Source organism: Haliaeetus albicilla, chromosome 13 (assembly GCF_947461875.1).
Source record: "Haliaeetus albicilla chromosome 13, bHalAlb1.1, whole genome shotgun sequence".
NCBI classification, from domain to species: Eukaryota; Metazoa; Chordata; class Aves; order Accipitriformes; family Accipitridae; genus Haliaeetus; species Haliaeetus albicilla.
In genome coordinates this window covers 31,117,087-31,138,551 of record NC_091495.1, presented here as the reverse complement: position 1 = coordinate 31,138,551, position 21,465 = coordinate 31,117,087, and the positions used below count along the sequence as shown (strand labels likewise).

Here is a 21,465-nt window from a genome sequence, read left to right as displayed (position 1 = left end):
TGGTTGTGGCCTGATGCAAATATTTTTGTGTAGAACCATAGTGAGATGGTTTTAGACTGTGGGACATCCTTCCCTCCTATTCCTCCCAGTTCCTTTTAGTCTTTTTCCAGTTTCTTTCACTTCATGGCTAATTCAGCCATCATGGAGTTTTCCTTCTCCCGTGTAAGGACTCAAATGCTTTGAAGATCTATATTTATTCCACATTGCTGTGGTTTAACCCCAGCCAGCAACTAAACACCACACAGCCACTCACTCACTCCCCCCCCCGACCCCATGGGATGGGGGAGAGAATAGAGGGGAAAAAAAAGTAAAACTCGTGGGTTGAGATAAGAACAGCTTAATAGGACAGAAAGGAAGAAAATAATAATGATAATAATGATAATAATAAAATGACAATAATAATAGTAAAAGAATTGGAATATACAAAACAAGTGATGCACAATGCAATTGTTCACCACTTGCCGACTGATGACCAGTCAGTTCCCGAGCAGCGATCCGCCCCCCCCCCCCCCCCCCCCGGCCAGCTCCCTCCAGTTTATATACTGGGCATGACATCACACGGTGTGGAATACCCTGTTGGCCACTTTGGGTCAGCTGTCCTGGCTGTGTCCCTTCCCAACTTCTTGTGCCCCTCCAGCTTTCTCACTGGCTGGGCATGAGAACCTGAAAAATCCTTGACTTCAGTCTAAACACTACTTAGCAACAACTGAAAACATCAGTGTGTTATCAACATTCTTCTCATACTTAACCCAAAACATAGCATTATACCAGCTACTAGGAAGCTACTATCCCAGCTGAAACCAGGACACACATCCTTTCAGTACTTTTCATTCTATCTTGCAGATCAGAAGCTCTAAAGTATTATATATAAACAAAGCACATGTTCCTCATTGTGCACTCACAGTTTTCTTTCTAAAGAATCAGTTCAGGTTAAATACTTGTATTAGCCTGCTGGTTTAAAAACTTTCATCAACCTCTTGCAAAAGGCATTGACGCCAGCCAGCAGCCTTACATCTCTGATCTTGACACCCAGTAGTTTCTGACTGGGAGCAGCATAGTCCAGGGCCTAAATATTCTTTTACTCAGAATGTGTGGTAGTTGATTATTTTCGAGCCAATACTTGTGATCAGACCCACATTTCCTATCTGATTTCTCTTCTAATGGATCAAAACCACAATTTCAGAATGTAATGACTGCTTCTGAATGGGAAATTTGACAGCCCCAATGTGAGTCCCAGGGAAGGGACTTTGAGAAGGTTCCATCACTGGAGGAACACATACTTTGTTTATATATAATTCTTTAGGGCGTCCATCACTGGTAGGTGCAATTTCCTGCTTGGTTTATTTTTGTGGTGGTTATGTTTTTAATTTGAAAGGGTTCAAAGCAGGTAACTGTAGGGTATTCTGTGTTTAATTATATACTTCTGCTTATACATTTGAACTAAATGTCTAGATTTAGAGATAGGATTTTTTTTCCCTCATTCTGTAGTTTTCTCATAGTATAAACGTTAGAAATAAACTATGGAACTTCATGAAACTTAGAACACACTCATCATGGAGAAAATAATGCTTTCGTATTTATATTTGCACATGGTTTTGTAGTAGTATAGGGGTCCTCTGTTTGACATGCTGTTTTCTCCAGCATCTATTTTAAGTGTAAGATGGCCATCACTAGTAGAAACAATTAGCTTTTCCCGTATTTTGTTTAAATACGAAAGTGGACAATATTGTTGTTTTAAATGCCAAGTTGGTGTGTTTTGAAATCACTGTTCCATTATTACATGTTGCAGTTTTAAGCTGCTGTTAGCATTTTAAGTCTGTGACAACACTAAATCCAGTAACCATTGATTTCCCAGTTGGCTTTGGCAATAAAGTGTTAACTTAGGCTTTGCTTCAGAGGCTTTCCTCCATCTTAATGAAGTGTAAGTACTCAGTGCTTTAAAGGACATTGTTTTACTGCACTGTACGTGTGAAATAGCCATTAAAAGTCATACTTGAAATTTTTTACATTATCTTGCAGTATTTGCCTTGGAAAGTATTTGTGAAGAATAACAGGGAGCACCTTGCTTCTTTTACTGTACAGCTGCTCTCACGTGTTAAACATTTAGAGTGCCATGTCGTATTATTTAGAAACCCATTCAGAGCAATATTGAGTGGTCCTAAGTTCCATATTTGGGCTGATGTTTCCTACGGCTGGGTCTGGGGCACAGAGGAAATACCAGGCTAAACATCTGGTTGCAATTAGGTCTTAATTTACCATTACTGTAAATTAGATGGATTGCATTTTTGAAGGATTTACTACTGATGTCTTCTAGCTTAGTGTTTACTTGATTTTTTTTATTTTTAAGTCCATCAAAACTGTACTTACTTACAATCTGGTCTTTGTACTGTCATTTTCCCTACAGCGTGTGCCACTAATTCCATTCTGCTCTTATGGTTTCATCATGGAATGAGGCAGGAAAACCCATTACATTGTTCTTAATAACTCCCTGTGTTATCTTGTATGATTTTCTAGAGAGTGTGCTTCAGTTCCTGTGTTCTTATGACACATTCAGTATTTTTAAATTGCTTTCATGGGTGACTAGAGTTGTCTGAATAGCCACATGCTAAATGCAATTGCTGTCAGGCTTTCTCAAGCATTAGATTTTGTATAATGACAGTGTTACAAAAGCTTTGTCTGTACACACACAAAACACTGAAATAACTATCCTGTGTAAGTACATGTTTTCACATGTTTGTCTTTCTCTGGTATTTCCCTGAAGCTCATAGCTTTTTCCCTTTTCATAAATTTGGAGATTGTGTAGACCTGTCAGCAAAGGAATGTCAGCATTTTCTTACAGTAGAGTACTCACTGGTCTAAGAAATATTTTCTCTAGTAGAAATAAGGCTGTTCTCTTGAAAAGAAGGGAAAGGTAATGGCTATTTGACTCCAGATCTCCTTGGATGCCACAGGGCTATTCACTAGCCTCTAAAAATTCTCATCTTAAGTCAGGTTCCCAGAAGCAAAAATGGCTCCAAACCACTTGTTCAATGTCACCATGATAAATTTCCTGCAGCTTCTCATGTACAGCCACAAGTGTACCAATGCAGCCATGGGCACAACTGGTGCAAGTGCTACTGTGTGAATTAACATCAGTGAAATACCTATTTTAATCTGTCAGGTGATTGCATGTCTGTACATATGACACTTGTGTATATACAAAATTGTACAGATATAAAAGGTCTGTTGAGTCATGTATAACGTATCTTACTGCAGGATTGATATTCCCAGTAAAATATATAAATTTTTGTTCAATCTAATTATAAATATTTCATGTTATGCTGCTTCTATCATATGCATATTTTACTAGATAGTTTGTAGGTTGTAATTTTTAAGTTCTTTTTGGCATTTAAATCCTATTTCTATTAAGAAAACAAGGAAAATAAGTATTTCCCAATTTTAACTTATTTTCATTCTGTATTTTTGTTTCAAGATAACAGTCTTTACATCAAATTAAGCAGCTCAGATCTTAGTAGTCTATTCTCATTGCCTGGTCTAACAATGCATTGAACTTGAAAGCTGTTTATATATTTTGAATGCTAATTTCTTCAGCTCTAATTGTTGTTGTTGTATTCTAAATTGCCTTTGCTTTGGCAATGGCTTTTGGGTAATGAGAAGACTCCAAATTAATCTTGTATTCCAGCTGCAGAAATATTAGACTAGAGGTGGGCAGTTTATATGAAGTTTTCACAAGCAGTGTGAATTTGCCCTGTATGCTTTCAATCTCAATTTATTGTCCGTAGTGTTTACCAGTTCTGAAGGCTTTTCAAGTCTTATTCTAAATCCCAGATTCTTGGAGGATAAAATGAGGACAAGAGTTTTGCGTTCATATAATTGATACTCCTGAATGGCATAGTTTGTAGAACTTAATGGATAAATTCTTCTTTGAACACAAATGTATTTTTCTCCTGCTTGGTTTTATTCAAGGAAAGTATTGTCCACCTTAGAAATTAATCTGAAAAATGGAAATTAAAAACATAAAGCAAATAAGACTCATTATAAATAATGTGGTGGTTAGAAACTTGCTTGCATTATAATGCCATTCATATGTTTGTGAAAAAATCTGTGGGCATTACAGATTGAATTAGTCAGGGTTGTGGCTTCCAAGAAGTCTTACTTGCAGTGTCTTCTGAAATATTATTTTTTGACTATTACTAGAAACTTGGTGAAACTTCAGTGGCACACCTCATCTTGGAATGTTGCATCTTTGCCATAGAAGTCCAATTGTTAACTTTCAAATTAATTTTATTTTAATTTTTTTTTTTAACATGTGGCAAATTTACAGTTCTCTGCAACATTCCAGGTAGGAATGGATTATTTTGAAAATCAAAGACTCTTTCAGTAGACAATCATGGCCCAACAGCTACTTCCTATGCAGTTTCTCGCATAAAGATAAATGCTGAGTATTTAGTTGTGAAATGAGCCTTTAAAATAGGAAATGAACTTATAGGTATGTACATATCCTGCAAGTCAGGCTCCAAAATGGAAGGCAGTTTCATAGTACCAGCTTTCTCTTCCAGCCTTTCCTGTATTTTTCTGTTTCATCTTTTCACTTTCCCTCCATGTAGATGGCTTGATTATAATTACCTCTCAGAAACCTCTAAGTGGAAAATGCTTGAAATGTTTTTTGCAACTCTTTGTTTTCTGTCTAAGAAACAGAAACAGCAAACTAGCTTGCATTTTTGTAATGGGGAAAATTTGGTTCAAAAGAATTACTTTAATCCTGTTGGGAAAAATGATCTAAAAAACCACTCCCCATTTTTCACAGACATGACTGAAATTTTTTTGAGCAAACTTTTCTCCTCTCCAGCTACAAATGGGCATTTAACAAAATAGGTGCTAGACAGACAAATATATATGGCCAAAACAAGGGCGAACTAACATAGCTGTGATTTTGTTAATCACACTATTCCTCTCACCTTTTGTACAACAGGCAACCAAATCTGTATGTTAGGTATCAAGTTTGTGGCTAGTAACACAGAATAATTTTGATAAAAATATCAGTGAAATTTCAAACTTTTGTCTATATTAGTGACTTTGTTTGTTGGGTACCTATGCCTGGTGTTTATAAAGCTTCTGGTAAAATCTGAAATGTTGGTAAGGCAGTATGTTCACAGCAGTTTTTCTCATCTTCCCCAGTGTGATGAGCAGCAGACATTCAGCATTCATCTTTTGCACAATGGGCCTGACATTATCAAATGTCTCGTTCTTTCCTTGTGCCTTTGGAAAAAGCGATGGTAGTAATGGTAGTTCAAAGCTAAATCTTCATGTCTTACTGTCAAGACTGTGTCTGTGACAAAGACCATGACTTTTATTCTTTCCTAATAAAAAATCATGTCATTCAGTCTCCCAGAGAGGTTATTGAATATGCCTCCCTGCATTTTGACTGCTACGCAGTTTATTGAAGGTCAAAATATACCTTTTGTCCATCAAGATGCTCTCTTCTCAATAAACATAAAAGCCAGAAATTCCTGGCGGTTTCTTAAAAGTGCTAAAATGATTATGTTTTTGAAATGCTTGCTTTTTCACCACCTATTCGTCTTTTTTTTTTTTTCCTTTGACCAAGTAACTCAAAGATCAACAAATATTATACTAATGGATAAAAGATAAGGAAGGACAACCAGTAAAGGAGGAGGAGAAATAATTGTATGTTGCCACCATAGCCATTCAGTTAAATTGATCTTCAGCACTGAAATGAAGCTGCCAGGGAGATAACATAGTATGATTATTTCCAATTTACTCTGTAATGAATCTGATGCTCCAGTCAAACAGAAGGTCAGTCTACTGTGGTAAAAGAAAGGGTATAAATGCTGTATATAAGACATTAAATTAGGAGTCCTATATGACAGACTAATGCTGCTTATGGAGTTGTCACATTTATAGACTCAAAAATGTGTATTTATCGATACTGCTTGAAGAGTGTGATGTGCATAATGTTACGCAAGATGTTCTGTTGGAGGAAGAGAGGCATATGGACTTATGCTTTTGACAGTGTCTTGTCTGACAGTCTTTGCTCCTGACCAATGTCAGTCAGCTGCATCTCAGTCTAAGGAATTCATAAATCTTTATCAGAAGTTGAAAGGTTGCTCATGCTTTAATAAGATTTATTTATTCTTTCATGAGTGTTTAAACTGATTATAGATAAATAGAAACCATAATGAAAATATTGCAAAAAAATGGTTGCAGTTTCTTGGGATAAAAGTGAATTTTATTACTTTGATTTTCTTTCACTCAAGTTTTATGCTGCATTTCTGAATAGGAATGTTTACTCGGGCATGATTTCAGAACCCCAAATCCTGCTGAGTTAGCGTCAATGTCTTTGAGCACTTACCTGGCCTAGCAGATAAAGAATTCTGTCTGATAGTATTTAAACACTGTGAGGCAAGCAGTCTGGAGGTTGATGATCTTCAATGTGGTTCATATATCATTAATACTTTCTGGTATAACAGGGGCAATACTCCAGAAGCTCTCTCTGTATACCTTCTGTATAGAAAAGTATATCATGTGGGGGAAAATGGGTGAATATGGAGAGATTTAACAATACATAAGGGTGTAGAGGGTAGTGTGACATGCATCAAAGCTGCTCTTCACTAGAGGCTGCCTGCTTTCATCACACGCAAGAAGGATTCAAGCTTCTAGAATATATTTTACACCAAAAAGGTGACGGTAAAAAGTACACCATTTTCCCTCATCAGTGAATTGCACACTTCTAATAGAAAAAGTCAGTAGCTTCTAGATTCACCTGTCCAAATTCTACCTTAGATCTGTCCTAAGGACTTAAAAGGTCAATATATTAGAGGCAATCAAAACTAGAGAACACATTCATAAAACTACCTTCTTGAACTAATCCCTGAATAACACTTCATCAGGAAATTGACTCCTGTGTCCCAGATTGTCCAGAGATTGATGAGAATTTCTTTTTTTTTTTTCTTTCTCAAAAGGCCCCATTTTATTACAACATACCAGTATATCACTTCTCTTTATCTTTCAGTCTGCACAAGGTGGCGGTCATCGAACGCTACTCTATGGGCATGCAATCTTGCTGCGCCATTCCTACAGCGGCATGGTATGTAGCAGAAGTTGATAGCAGCAATGATTTCTTTTTTGTATGAAAGTTATGTTTGAAAGTGTCCAGACTATTACCATTTACTGATATCTGGAGAATTATTCATATCAAAGAGCATTTTACCTGTGGTTAATGGAAAACTTTGGGAAGGGTAGATACTTGAAAATACGAAACTAAGCTGGTTGTATCTGTGTAAGTGCTAAAACTAAGTCTGGCTCCATAGTGACGAGTTCTCTGTTTGTCAGTCTGTTTTGAATTGGTGATTTCTCATTTCTTTTCCCTTGCATATTGCATAAGCTGCGACTGAATCCACAGCTGGCATCTGGCTGGCAACCTGAACACATGTTGGAGACTGAGTGGAAAAGGAAATTCCTTCTTGCACATATTTTGGACAGAAGCCTTACTCTTCAATTCTGTGATGAGTTATACGGGTTCCAAACTCCTTAACTACCAGTGAGACTTCATGGGGCTGAGATTCGATGCAACCAGCTCCTTTGTTTCCACTTTCAGTATTCCCGTCTCAGTGGAAAGATAACTTGGATAGACTGGGAGCTTATTTTAGAACATATATCTTTGTCAAGTCTCCTTGAGTGCCATTCACTTTATCAGGCATATATGTTCTTGATAGTAACGAGAGGGGATAATTTAAGAACAGTTAATCCTATGTTAGTAGGTTGATGGCTTTTTATATTTCACTGGATTATCAGATGTGAGCAGAACTAGTAATGCATGCTCTTTTCTTTTGATAGTATCTATGCTGCCTCTCTACATCTCGATCTTCAATGGATAAGCTGGCATTTGATGTAGGATTGCAAGAGGACACAACAGGTAAACACTAGTTTAAAAGACTATGTAATAAGAAGACTTTCAGTCTAAAAACCTGAATAGAGACCTATAAACACATATAAATCATGTAAAAATTAGGACTATTTAAGGACTAAAGAAACAAAGCAATATTTCTGTGTTGTACACATTTAATATCTTATCTTTACATTTTCTAATAGATTATGTAATTTCTATGAGATGTAAACATGCCTATTGATATTGAAATACGAATCTGTAATACTGAATAAAAGTAAAGGAATATTCCCAAGTTGTTACTCCTGTAGAAGCCTTCTGCTGGAAATTTTTTAAACTTGTATTACCTTAAATAAAGATTCTATTAAAGTTCTAGAACTGCTGGTGACTGGGATTTATTTGTATTTTTAAGACTGATAGAGCTTCTTACAATGCCATCAGTTTGTTGTAATTGTTTCATTAGAAATAATAAATTTGCTTGTCTTTTAAAGCCTTGCTCTAGCTAAGAGTAATAACGCTAATAACAGCAACAATTGAACAGTTCCAAGATCAAAGAGATTTTTTCTGAAAAGCACGCTTTTTGCTCAAAAAGTGTATCTGAAAGCAATGTTTATCATGGAAACAGAATTTGTGACTTTAATACTTACAAATATTCTGGGGAATTAGAGACACTAACAGCCAGTAGAAGTGGAAGAACATAATTGAATTCAGATTGATGAGATCTTTCAAATATTAAGCGATATTGTAGATGCTTATTTTTATTGCCCTTAGTGATGGGTTGCCCCACTTCTTTCTCCTAATTCTCAGTGGAATATTCTTCGATGTTTTTCCCAGAACCTGGAATGAAGGTGATTGGGAAAAAGCAGCCTGGACCAGGTTGCCTAGCGAACACAGAGAGCCGCCTCCTTACTCAGCTCTGGAATCACTGTTCCAGAGGTCTTGCTGTCTTCTGCCTATATGTATTATTTCCAAATGAGTTTCTGACAAGGTGGTGCAGGAATGATAGTAGTTATTGAAAACACATGGACACGTGGCTTACCCAACTGAAAACTGGGTCAGAACTTTGGGACTGAGATAAATGTGAAAGTAATGGCAATAATGTTGGGCGTTTTCTTTCTAATTTCTTTCTGTGCTGTTACTCATTAATGATATAGGTGAGGCATGCTGGTGGACCATCCATCCTGCTTCCAAGCAACGATCAGAAGGAGAAAAAGTGCGTGTTGGAGATGATCTTATTTTAGTCAGTGTTTCTTCAGAAAGATATTTGGTAAGTTCTATGAGTATATCTGTACAGTGCTTCCTCTACAGAAAAAAACTGTTAATAAAAGGCTTATACTAAAGCCTGGTTTACATTTCCATCTCCACAGAAGTATAGCTTAAGGTGTTTAAACTGGTATTTTATACCGTTTTGCAAACCAAGACAATGAAGCTCTGGAAAGTGTGACATTGATATGTGACTAATCTAATTTGTGTTCATTTCAATAATGGAATATGAGTTGAAAAATTTACTAATTAAAAAAAAAAAAGAAAATACAGAAAAAAGAAATCTATCCACATTGCATAATTGAGGTGTTTAGAGTCCCTGTCAATGTTCAGAGGTTAACAGCACTATCATACATGAATTAAAACTTTATACCAAAATTTTAGAACGTTTAACTTAGGTACCTAGCATTTTGTGGGCTTTAAAAGGTCCATATTTTCTTAGGATTCAGTGTACTATATACAGCTACTGACATATCATAATGAAATATAATTAAAATACTTAATAATTCAATATAATTGAAATATTTTAAAACTTTCTGTGGGAGCTGCTTCTTATCACTGGTTTAAATAACTTTGTTTCTCATCAAAGTATCTCCCATTTGTTCTGTAATGAAACACTTCAACACTTTAAGATGAATTTCTTTTTGTATTCTTGGTGTTGCAAGCACCTGAACTACTCTATCTGGAAAAAAAACCCAGATGAAAATAAGAAGAAAATCAATCTGCTGGAAGGAAGCTTCCGTAAAATCAGCCCCAGTGATTCAGTAAATGTAGCTAAAACTAAAAGAGGGATCTTTAAAGAGGAAGTATTTTTAGCTTTGTCAAGAGGACTATCTCAAATATGCATATAACGTTAAAGTTTATTCTATATTATTCACTTGGGGTTTTTTATGCTGTGAAACATTATTTCTGAGGTTTTTACAGTGTTTAGAAAAAGTGTTTTTTCTTTTTGATAAAATTGAAAATGTTCTCCCTTCTTTTGGAAACATAGAAAAATGAGAATATAATTGTAACTTCTAATTAGGAGCTCAGTAACTCATTCAATGAGTTATTTTTTGTAAGTAGACATTCTGACAACTTTCCAATCATCTTTACATTTTAAAATTATTTTTAATAATTACTTTTATGAGAACTGTAATTAGACTGACTGGAAAAGCAACTTATTGTGGACAAAATTAATGAGAAATCTAATTCATGAAAAGGTTTTATTTAAAGACATTGAATTTCTCTGAAATTCATTGAATTGCAGAATTGGGTTGCTGAAGTTAAATTTTGCTCCAGATTGTGTCTCTGTAGGTATATGCCTGAACTCATACTTTCTGCCCTTTAATTAGTAAATCGGCTCAGCCTTTTATATTATTTAGTGTTTGTGCCTCAACTGTTGATTCTCAAGGCTGTCATATGTACTTTTATACAGCAAGCGACATGATGCTTACTGCAGAGACTGATTTTCCTCAACAAGTGGTGTTAATGCGTATACTGCTTCTTCCATACAAAATATCAATATACTAAAAATAAATTATATTTTCAGTGTAGAGAGAAATGACCCAAATCTATGTTCTTGATATTTTAATCTCTGTATGATATCTTAAAATGGTTTAGAGCTAGATTTGAATGAATAGTTGTTAAACTTATTTCAGTGATACAGCTCTGGTTTGATAGTAAGGAGGAACAAGGATTCAGCAAAATAATTTTGCTCTTACATGCACTCACCCCCACATTTTTATGAACAGATGTTTTTCCAGACTAAATTAAGAGCTGGTGAACTACGTAGCTTCACAATAATAAAAATATTTGTGGTTTTGCTACCTACTTGGTAGTTATATTAGCACTGTAAATAAAGCAGTGATACTTTTATGAAAATTCAAACAGTTGATAAAGACTGAATTAGCCAGTTGCCATTGAGTGAATATTTTTCATGAAAGCTGTCTCTCCATCTTAAACTGTCTTAATCAATTAGGCTGTCTACAAAATAACTTCAAAGGATGTAACTTTGAAAATAAGCACAGTATTTTCATTTTGAGTGCAGTGTCATGCTATAGCTCCAATTTTCTACAACACTTAAAGGAATGTAGCAACTGGTAGCTTTTACAATAGTTAGGACTGTGGAGAGATGAAGTTATTTTTATGAATCCACTTGGATAGTGAGACCAAATTGGCTCTATTGAATCCAGTCGAGGAACGCTTCTTCTAAGGGTGAGGAGTTGCTCAGATGGATCCCTTGACAGAGAATGATGTTCAGGAGGATGCTGAGGGTTAGGTTTATGTACATTGTGTACTTAACAGTTAAAACCTTAGGAAAAGGTAAGTTTTCTGTCAAATGTTCTATGTCAGTACACTGTTAGGAGTAGGGTTGGAATGTCACCTTTTTATCTTGTACTATTGCTCTATGTTTTCAAGTAACTTGCTAATTCTCTCCAAATTAAGACAAATAGGTTAACAATCTTGGGGCAGATGTGCATGTAAAAATAACAGATGAATACAGTTCATTCACAGGGCATGGCTTTTTCAAAATGTAGTCAGATCTTAGTTTAATTTGTATAATACAAGGGGAGAGCAGAACTATGTCAGCTTCATGAGTTAGTCTTGCAGTTGTCTGAGTGCAGCTTAATTACTTAATTTTTTCTTTTCCCATTGACTTTGTGACTTTATGATCTCAATGTAGTCAGTAGATTAGTGTTTAGACCTAACTTGGTTGGCAACCAGGATTAAGTATTAAGAAAATGTCAGGACTTCCCTGTAGTTCCCCTTCCCCACTTTCCATCACAAAAAGATATTTGGAACAATTGACTTTATTTTTTTTGCCCTGAAGAGTCATCTTCTTAATTGCAGTGACCAAGTGCTAAGCTGATAGGAAGATTAGTGTTAAAGTAGTAAGCTAAAGGTCCAGAGATGTATTTTGGCTGTCTGTTGACTCACAGCAATGTCCCTGGGCAAGTCATTCAGTTGCTCTGACTCATTATCCCTACCTATACAATAGGATTTTGGATGCTTATTTTTCTGTGTAGAATTTCTGAGGAAAAGCACTTACATAAGTGCTTGTGGCATTACACAACGTGTGAGCTGTGCTATTGCCAGATCCTTCAGAGAGGAAACTTGGCTCTGCTGAACTTTGTTAGCATAGAGCAAAAAGATGTTCTGCTATAAATATTGCCACCATTTAACTTCAAGCCAGAGATGCTCTTTCCTTTCTTGAGGCAGTGCAGCCCAATGAACAGATGTTATATTTCCAGCATGTTTCTCCATCTTATACATAATAGTACGTACCCCTGCACTGACGTTTGCCTATGCCTCTTGTTAATTATATACCATGATTGCTTTCAAAATTGCCAGTTTTTGATAGTTTAGAATTTCAATTAATTGTAATTTCTTTCAAATTCATGAAGCCCCTGGATAATTTAGTCTTTTAAACATAATTCAAGACAAATTCCTTAGACATGGAAATGAAGATAAAAATGAAAATTAGTATCAATGAGGTCAGTGTTATTCTGGCTAAGAAGTCAGAAAAGAGGAAAAAAACTTCAACTTTGAATCTACAATGCACAGATTTCAGTATAATGGAACAATTTCTGCACTGTGATATATATGTAGCTACTGAGTTGCTGTCCCTACTGTAATGCTGATCTGCAGCTGCATTATGCAATCTGTGAACAAGCCTTGAGGTTTATTTCTTTGACTTAAATGACCTTTTTTTTCTTTTATTTTCTTTTTTTTTTTTATTTTGAATACTGGAAACTAGTATGAAACTAATTGGAAACTCTCCTTTGACGTATAAGCTTTTCCTTGAAGATTTTTATCATGGTTAACTGCTGACAGAGTTCCTTTTCAAAAGTATTATCATCCAAATTAGATCAAATTATTTGAAAGGTGGAGCTGTTATCTGTCATTTGTCCTGGACAGGACAGGTTCCTGAGTATTGGAAAGGCACTCCCTCTGCATCCTCTTGCGTCAAATACGTTGTTTATTTTCAGCTCTTAGTTTTAATTCTTATTTATTATCAGATACTTGGGACAGCTTCTAAATATCTGTAGCATTTGTTGGTGCAATAGTATTAGGGAACACAGCAGTGTGTATTTTTTTATTATTATTATTTTGTTTTATTTTTAAAATTTTATTCTCCCCCTTCATTTTTTTTTTTGTAAGAATATGAAACTCAGTATTGGACTTTGCTTTCTTTTGTGTAAGTTCACAATTCCATCATTTATTTTTTGTTGAAAAATAGTAAAAAAGAGGGTTTTCTTAAAAATAATTTGAATCTGCATAAACAAACCTGAAATTAGTGGAACCAAAGTAATGTTGAGGTGCTGTTACACTGATAATAATGCAGTTCCCACAGAGTCTTTATACAATTTGAAATGTATAAAGGCTGGTAGATCTTCCTGATAATTAAGGTTGTCAAGCTGCTCTGCCTTATAAAATCCTGCTTCCAAGTGCTTATAATCAGGTGCTTGTAATGTAAAAAATTACTTATTAGAAATAGTAACATCAATTTCTGTTTTTTGGGGTTTGGTGTTTTTTTTTTTTAATCAGTCTGAGAGAATTTTTTGTAGTTCATCCAGAAGAGGTCAGATGTCACTGAGCTTGAAGACAGGGAAGAAACAAAAATTTACATCATTAAGAAAATTCATCTCGTTTTCTTGAAAATGTTGAGCATCCCACGCTTTATAGCAAACACAGGAAATTAGGAGTGGTTTTGATATCATAGGTGTACTTTTTGCTAACTTAAAAAAAAAAGAAAAGGAAAAAAGCTAATAAGCCTGTCCTTGCTTAAACTTAGTAAAGAAACATTCTCCTGAAATACTGCAGCTTGGTCATGCCCAGGGATCTTTTTTTAAATTTTCTTTTAGTAGCTAAAAGTCTGATGATTTTGTTTATTTTGCATAAGCTAGACTTTGTGTATCTCCTGTGTGTTAATGAACTGTTCAAACTCCCTCTACGGTGAATAATTAAATACACCCCAACCCTGGTGGGACCAGATATTGCTTGTAATGGGTGGCTCAAGGTGGAGATGAAGTAGGCACTGTACTGACAGCTGAGAACTCAGTGTTTTATGTGCTGCCAGTGATCTGCTGTCATTTAAGGTGTGTGGAGGAGGAAGCCGTGAGAAAGCAGAAGGAACAAAAGGCAGGTGATGTAGCAGGGACAGGAGCCTGGGACCGAAGTGGGAAGGAGGGAAGTTGAGTGGGACTTGATGACTGGCTGGTTGGCAGCTGAAGGCAGGCAGCAAGGGACTAACAAAGCATCTGGGACAAAAAGCTGGTGACGAGGGAGGAGTGGGCACCTGCTGGTTAAAGTTGTGTTAGAAATCTGGGGCAGAAAACCTGTGCCCTTTTGGCAGGGGGAGCTGATAGAAGAACCAGTGGAGTGGGACTGGGAATGAAGGATGAGAAGAGAGATCTGTAGAGAAGGAGTGGGCTGGCTGGGGAGAACCACAGATCCAGAGAGAGGAAAGTCTAGGGCCAAGGAATGAGAAGAGAATTGAGGGGCAGGAGTTGTGGTGAGTTTCTGGAAAGAAGTCTAATGGTGGCTGACATGGGAAGGAAGAGGTGGAGCAAGAAAAAAGCCAAAAGGCCATGCTGAGGCTTTGTAGGTCTGAAGAGAACCTTTTGAAGCAGGAGGAGGTCCTAATTCTGATAAGGTAGGCTGTAACTGAGTTGGGAAACTAGATTGGCTAAACGAGAGATACGGGACTGGGATAAAGATTTGGAGAGGAAAAGAGAGTGGGAGAGGCCTGGAGCAATTAGGCTAGATAACTGCTATTGGCAGCTATCTAGGAAACCCCCTCTATTAAGGCACAGCAGTCAGCTGTGGTATGCTGACAACCTACTCCTGTCTGTGATTTTGTGTCAGTTTAGGTGGCAGATGTCAAAAAATGGTTTTAAAATTTCCTTCTCTACCTGTGGTTCATGTGGGTGTCAGTGCGATGCCACCTACTGTAACTGTGGCAGGTTTTTGCCTTTTTTTTTCCTTAATATAGGAAGATTACATATAAATTATACCACAAAAAAAATAGTTTTCTTAAATTTTGAAAAACCACAGGCATTAGAAAATGCAAAAATTATGGCACGTATATTTTTATGAAATTTCTTAAATATACAGTCACACTGGCTTTTTACCGAATGCTATGTCAGTGCTGATAAAAGTTTGATGGATATGTCAGGGCTGAGTATCAGAGAGGCTGTGGAATGAAGCAACTTTGAAGATGAAATTTCAAGCTAGGAATTGCAGGTGGAGGATTGGTGATATGATGCTTAGTTATATTTTCCTGGAGAATTAGATTTTGTACGAGACTCTGCTGTGGAATTTGCTGCGCAGATCTTTTATACTAGACTTGCTTTCAAGAGGTCACTAACTCTTCATCCCTTACCAGGAATATTCCTTACCTGACCTGTGGTTCTGAGGTCTCTTCCTTCTGCTGGAGGTTGAGGTCCCAGAGTTGCTAAGTCTTGACACCTGCAACTGAGGTGAATGGACGATGTGCCTTGAACTTTAAAACTGCATATAATGCAGTCTACAGTCAGAATTAAACAGATCCTTGTCACCTCAGTTGGGGCATCCTAGATTAATGAAAACTTCTTAATGTAATCTATGTACCTCCACCCCCCATTGGAAAATGGGCTATAATGCTACTCCTTTGTGGTTTTGAGAAAATGAATTCATTAATATTTGTTGTGTTTTGTGAAATGCTGTAATTGTTGGTAGCAAGAGAAAAGCCTATGAGGAAATTAATAATTCTCCTTTCAAAGCTTTAAAGAATTGACTATACTGAATAAAGCAGGAGGCTGCAGACTGAAGATTGAGGAGAAAACAAAGCACTGAGCAGCTGTTCATGAAGTGAGGTCCTTTATCCTGTATATGCAATGAGGCAGCACTTACGGAAAAAATTGTACAGGATCATGCCATTGAAGACTGTAATATGATGCATTCACCAGAAGCCATTCTTTTTCCACAGGCTACTTTGTTTGACATTTCCTAACTTTTGATGCTTGCTTCTGTACAATTAATATTTTGTTAACGAAAGCTCTTGTGTCTAATCATATTAAATGATAATCATTTGGAAGCATACTAGCTGATGTGCTTCAGGCTTTTCGTGGTTATAGCACAGAAGGAAAGCTAATACAAAGAGGGAGAATGCAGACTACCCCCATCTACCCTCTGTGGGATCCTTATGCTTTCCTGCCATGCACTGCAATTACCTGCTGTCAGTTATGTGATAGTGGACTAGATGATTCTCGATGGCTGAATTGTAATGGTAATTTCTGTGTATCTGTGGGTTTTAGCTACTACTCTCCTTTTGCTGATGGTACATTTATGCTGAATGGAGGGGCTGGAATTGGTTAGTATAGTGTTGACAATTCTTTCTTTATCAATGGAAAACTTCTGTTTGCTTGTGGATTTGCTGGCCGACTGTTTAAACCACTTCAGAGAAATGCAAAGAAACCGCGATTTTGTAGATCTTTAAATCTATCTGACATTTCCTGGGCTTTGCCTTCTTTGGGTCAAAACTTAGATAATAATTTTTTGTTCTGCAGTGGAAGTTTACCCATATTTATTCAAACTTTTTCAAAGATTTCATAGATGTTTCAATGAATATAAATGTATTGCCACTTTTAGATATAAACACAAAAAACTAATGATACAAAAACTTTACACAGATGCAGTTATTCCTTCTAGTTCTTTCCAGTATCTCCCTTCCTTGTGACTGAATATTTTCATTTATTTTGACAGTGTCAGTATAATACTCAGTGTCACAAAATACTTTTTCACTGACTCAGTTATTAAATTTTAATAGAAATGACACCTGATAAGTAGGGAGATAACAAGTGGTGGTTATCTTTTGGTTCTAGAGACAGTGCATCTACTTTAACTTTTGGATTTTTGCCGAAGCTTGCTAATTCATCATTTTTTTGATGCAAAATGTTTTTCCCTTCCTAATCAAAAAAAAAAAAAAAGAAAAAAAGAAAGGGAGTATAGTGTGGTTTGTTTGGGTTTTTTATTTATAGCTACAGGTATGTACTTTTTGACTTCTTTCCTGAGATAGAAATATCTCCAGTGCGGACATCTTCCAGTTTTGCTTTGTCTGGTCTCAGACTGACTAAGGAAAAGTAGAGAAGCGTATGAAGTGCTCCCCCTCATTCTGATGCATGTGTTCTCACTTGTGTACCTGTCATGGGAATGGTGTCTGTTCAAGAATTGGAACATCTCAGAGGTTCTTGGGTCACTGAGGATAGGTGCCTAAATGGTTTGAAACTGCTTCTCTGTCCTGATCATTGTAGTAATTTTAAGACAGTTAGGGGAAATAGCAAGGGCTGTCAGTCTTCAGGTACTGAAAGAGAAATAGATTGAATTGGCTCATGTCTGTAGCCTCCATCTCTGCACCAGCTGGTACTAGCTTTTGAAGCAGTGTGGTTGATGCTGTTGTTGTGTGCAGTACTTAAGCATTCTGGGAGCTACTCTGCCTTGCACACATTTCTCAAAATGTACCAGAAAATAAACTTTATTATTTTTCTTTTGCTATTCTCACTATTTGGAACGGCCTGAGGTTGAAGGCAGAGACATCATAATGTAAAGTGCAGACAGAAATAGATCGCGCTAGATGAGATGTCAGTATTGACACACCTTAGCCAAGAGAAAGCCTGAAGCAAAAGTTTTCTTTTCTCTGTTTTTCCCTTTGCACACACACACATTTTAGATAACACAAAGTTTCATGCAGACTGACTGTGAAATTTAAAATACATCATCTAGTTATTTAGAGCTATTGTAAATGCAACTATGCTGCTGCAATCACTGCTGAAGGGTTCTTGTGGAAATTATCATCTGATTCCTAAGCTCTCCAGTGAGCTTGAATACACTGTGTTCTTGAACACCTAGGAACAGAGATGTGATTGCGTTACTTTTCTGCAGAGCAGTACAGAGTTTATAACATGATGGTAAGTTCAGTTGAGAAACCTGTAGTATTCTGAGAGATTTGAGTCTTAGAGTTTATCCTTGAGAAGCTGCTTGTAGACTGTAGTGTTAACCTATATTCCTAAAATACCATAATTAAATTCTGAAAAGTGATAAAAAACCTATGGCAGGTTAAATGCTGGTTAAGAGATTATTAGTCTAGTAATAGGGAAGACAAATCTAGCTTTTTGGTTGAGCCTGGACGCCAGCAGAGAGAAGGTATTATCTGGGTGAGATAAAAGGCTGAAGGATTTGCCTGTAATGGTGAAAACCCATACTAGGATTAAAATAGATAGCAGGATTCCTGGACCCAACATATTTCTACTTTGCAAATGTTGTTACTGCATACCTGAAAGACGTGTGCTACGCATGTGGTCCTTGTCAATAATGGCAACCTGCTACTTCTGCCAGATACTCTGTTATGCCAGCTAGCAAAGATCTGTGTAGTAGGTATGGAGGATGTTCAACATCAGTGTGAGTGTCATGTCCACATCCTGGACATGGCATTATGGAATTTGGTTCATATTGATAGTTTTATTGTGCTGAAAGTACAAACCCAAGCAAATAAGCTCCAAATAAGTTATAGACAGGCAGCAGATCGCTTTAAAACAACATTGAGATTGTAAAGTATAGCACTGAAAGGTTAGGCAGTGCCATGATTATGACTGGCATCTCTAATCTGTTGGGATTTTTTCTATACATTTGACATAATTCAATCCTTGAATATCCATTGACAGGTCAAAGCTTTATTTTATTGTTTGCTATGTATAGTTCCAGGGGATGAACACCATAGCTTATGGAATTGTAAATGTCAGGACCCCTGCCTTCAATTGTAAATTGAAGGATGCAGCAAGCAACCTAGGGAAGTGAAGGAAAGCAGAGAATTGCAGAGATACACTCTCGACTTCTCTGCTGTGGTGGTCATGTGTTGTATTAGGTCATTTAAGCCATAGTTTTTAAAGGTATAATTCTCTGGTGACTCAGCTTGAGACACCTGGGTTATAATCAGAGCTGCAACCGGAGTCAAACGAATGGATAAAAATAACAGGTACTCTGATGAGAGATGTCAGCAATGTATTTTTGTTCAGTGTCCTATCTATAAAATGGAACACTAATCCAGTTGATACCATTGTGTGTGAAAATAAGTTCATTAACATGTACAAGGGACACAGTTACACGAAGTGCTACATTGATGGCAGGATCTAAATGACAGAGGAGTTATCCTCTTTCTCTTTTGCCTACCCTGAATGATGTGTTTTCCTCAAAAAGTAATATTCCTGCTTCACTGGTTGAATTGCTTATTGTCCCTAACTGGAATCTGTGTAGTGATCTCAGAGGAAACCAAATGAAGTTAAGGCCCACAGGGCAGGGACGGGACTGGAGGTGTGCTGGGGATTGTGATCTCTCAGCCTGGTCTGCCGTTGACTGAGTTATGTAGTTGCAGTAAGGGGAAAGTAAGAGGTGACGTGCTGGTTTGTTCAGTGAACATCCTCCATTACATGTGCTGAAGGACACTGGTGCAGTGGAAACATGTGAAATCTCTTACTTTGTATGTCATCAGCTGTTATGGGAGCCTTCTAAATGAGCTGATGTGCTATTTCTTGTACTGTTGTACAGCTAGAAGGTGGGCAGGCAGGAAGACAGAAGAACTCTGCACATGTCATTGGGAAGCTACCCCCTTCTGACCTCTGTTGCCTTTTTTGTCTTTTGCATGGTTAATAATTTAGTAATTTTACCTAGAAGGTGTTAACGTTGGTCACAACGTACAGAAACAACCAATACTACTGTATAAACACAGTTACTGTCCAGTAGTTTAAAATAAAGTTTTAATAAAAGTGTCTAAACCTTAGTGCACTTGAAAAAAATATTACCTGGTTGGATAAACAGTATACTTCAGAGCAGCTGCTTTTTTGTAGAACACTTGGTTCCATAATCTTCTATAAGATTATGTTGTTTGGCACTAGTGGTGTATCAATGGAACTGACTGACAGTGTGGGAAAAGGATTTTGCATGGATGTGATATTTAATATGCCTTGAGATTAGAATTTCTGAGACAATAATGTCACTGAACTAGTTGGAACACACACACATACACAAAGAATTCGGAGAAGAGAAAACACCTGTGGCACTCACTGTAAAGACTTGCAACATTGGCAGAAATTAGGGAGTAACACAGTAAAAGAAGAGCATCCATTGAAAGCTTAGGTAGGAAGCAAGCCTTTCAGGGAAAGGTTGTTTCAGATTCGCTTGGATCATGAACACTTAGTGCAAGAATATATTTTGGGAACTCCCTTAAGTGCCTTACAAGGTAAATTACTTGATTACTTTGCTCTGATGGCAATTTTAGGAAGCCAGTGGGCCCACAAGAAATAAGTGGTGAGTTACATTTGGAATACAGATTAATGTCGCATCCCAATATACAAACTTTCTGGAAAATGCCATTGCGTACAGAAAGAAGAACACCAGTGTAAGAACCCCACAGCATTTAATAATCAGTTCTTCAGAGTGTTTGCTATGGTCTAAGACCCCAAACAGCTGACCATTCTGTGCCATTTATGGAGACAAATATGCTGTTATTTTCTAGCTTTATTTCTCATGTCCCTTGAAGAGTACCCAGGTCTGACTTTGTGGTTACTTATACAGTCAACAGGAACAATTTCTGTATGAAAGAAACAAGAGAATGTTTGATACTATTATTGTATACTGTAATGAGTTTTTTAATTAACCCCAAATAAAAGCATCTCTCTTTCCTGGTTTTAGCATCTCTCTTATGGCAATGGTAGCTTACATGTTGATGCAGCCTTCCAGCAGACACTCTGGAGCGTAGCACCAATCAGTTCAGGAAGTGAAGTTGCCCAAGGTAAGGTTGACTCAATTTTAATTATTGAAAGACTGATTGTAAACGAAATATCTGAAAAATCAAATTATTCTGCCAAGTGTGGGAGGGGGTTTCTCTTTACATGTAAACATTCAATCCAATAAATAAATATACAGATGTTCTGAAAACAGAGGGAAAGTTATACTGTAAGTGACATTGATTGTTTTCTGCAGAATTTTTTCTAAGTACTGAACAGCTCATTCATTTTGCTAAAGGTATGATAACATTTGTAACTTTTTTTTTTTTTTTAAATGGCTTTTGGTCCTGGTTTAAAATATTATCTCAGATCATTCTGATGTATGCAGTCCTGGTTACATGTTCCTGAGACTGAGTAAAACAATGGGCAAGAGGACTGGAAGCAGGATGTGATATCCTAGATGTTAAGACTGGGAGTGGTTTTGTGGGGAGCATATGGTTGGGAAGAAAAACAAAAGGAAGGGAAAGGCAGGGAGAGACAGGCTAGAACAACTTCCCA

At 36.8% G+C, this 21,465-nt stretch overlaps 1 protein-coding gene across 11 annotated transcripts in view; it reads left to right on the top strand.

The window, feature by feature from the left end:
• The window catches only part of RYR2 (ryanodine receptor 2), a 456,061-nt gene that overhangs the window by 167,494 nt on the left and 267,102 nt on the right, over positions 1 to 21,465 (top strand). For 10 of the 11 annotated variants that reach the window (XM_069800675.1, XM_069800669.1, XM_069800667.1 and 7 more), the window contains 4 exons: positions 7,031 to 7,105; positions 7,855 to 7,933; positions 9,058 to 9,170; positions 20,873 to 20,972. In XM_069800675.1, coding sequence (XP_069656776.1) covers positions 7,031 to 7,105; positions 7,855 to 7,933; positions 9,058 to 9,170; positions 20,873 to 20,972 — 367 coding nt within the window. Of the gene's footprint in view, positions 1 to 5,745; positions 5,815 to 7,030; positions 7,106 to 7,854; positions 7,934 to 9,057; positions 9,171 to 20,872; positions 20,973 to 21,465 lie in introns of those variants that run through there. The other variant, XM_069800674.1, reaches the window with a different exon arrangement.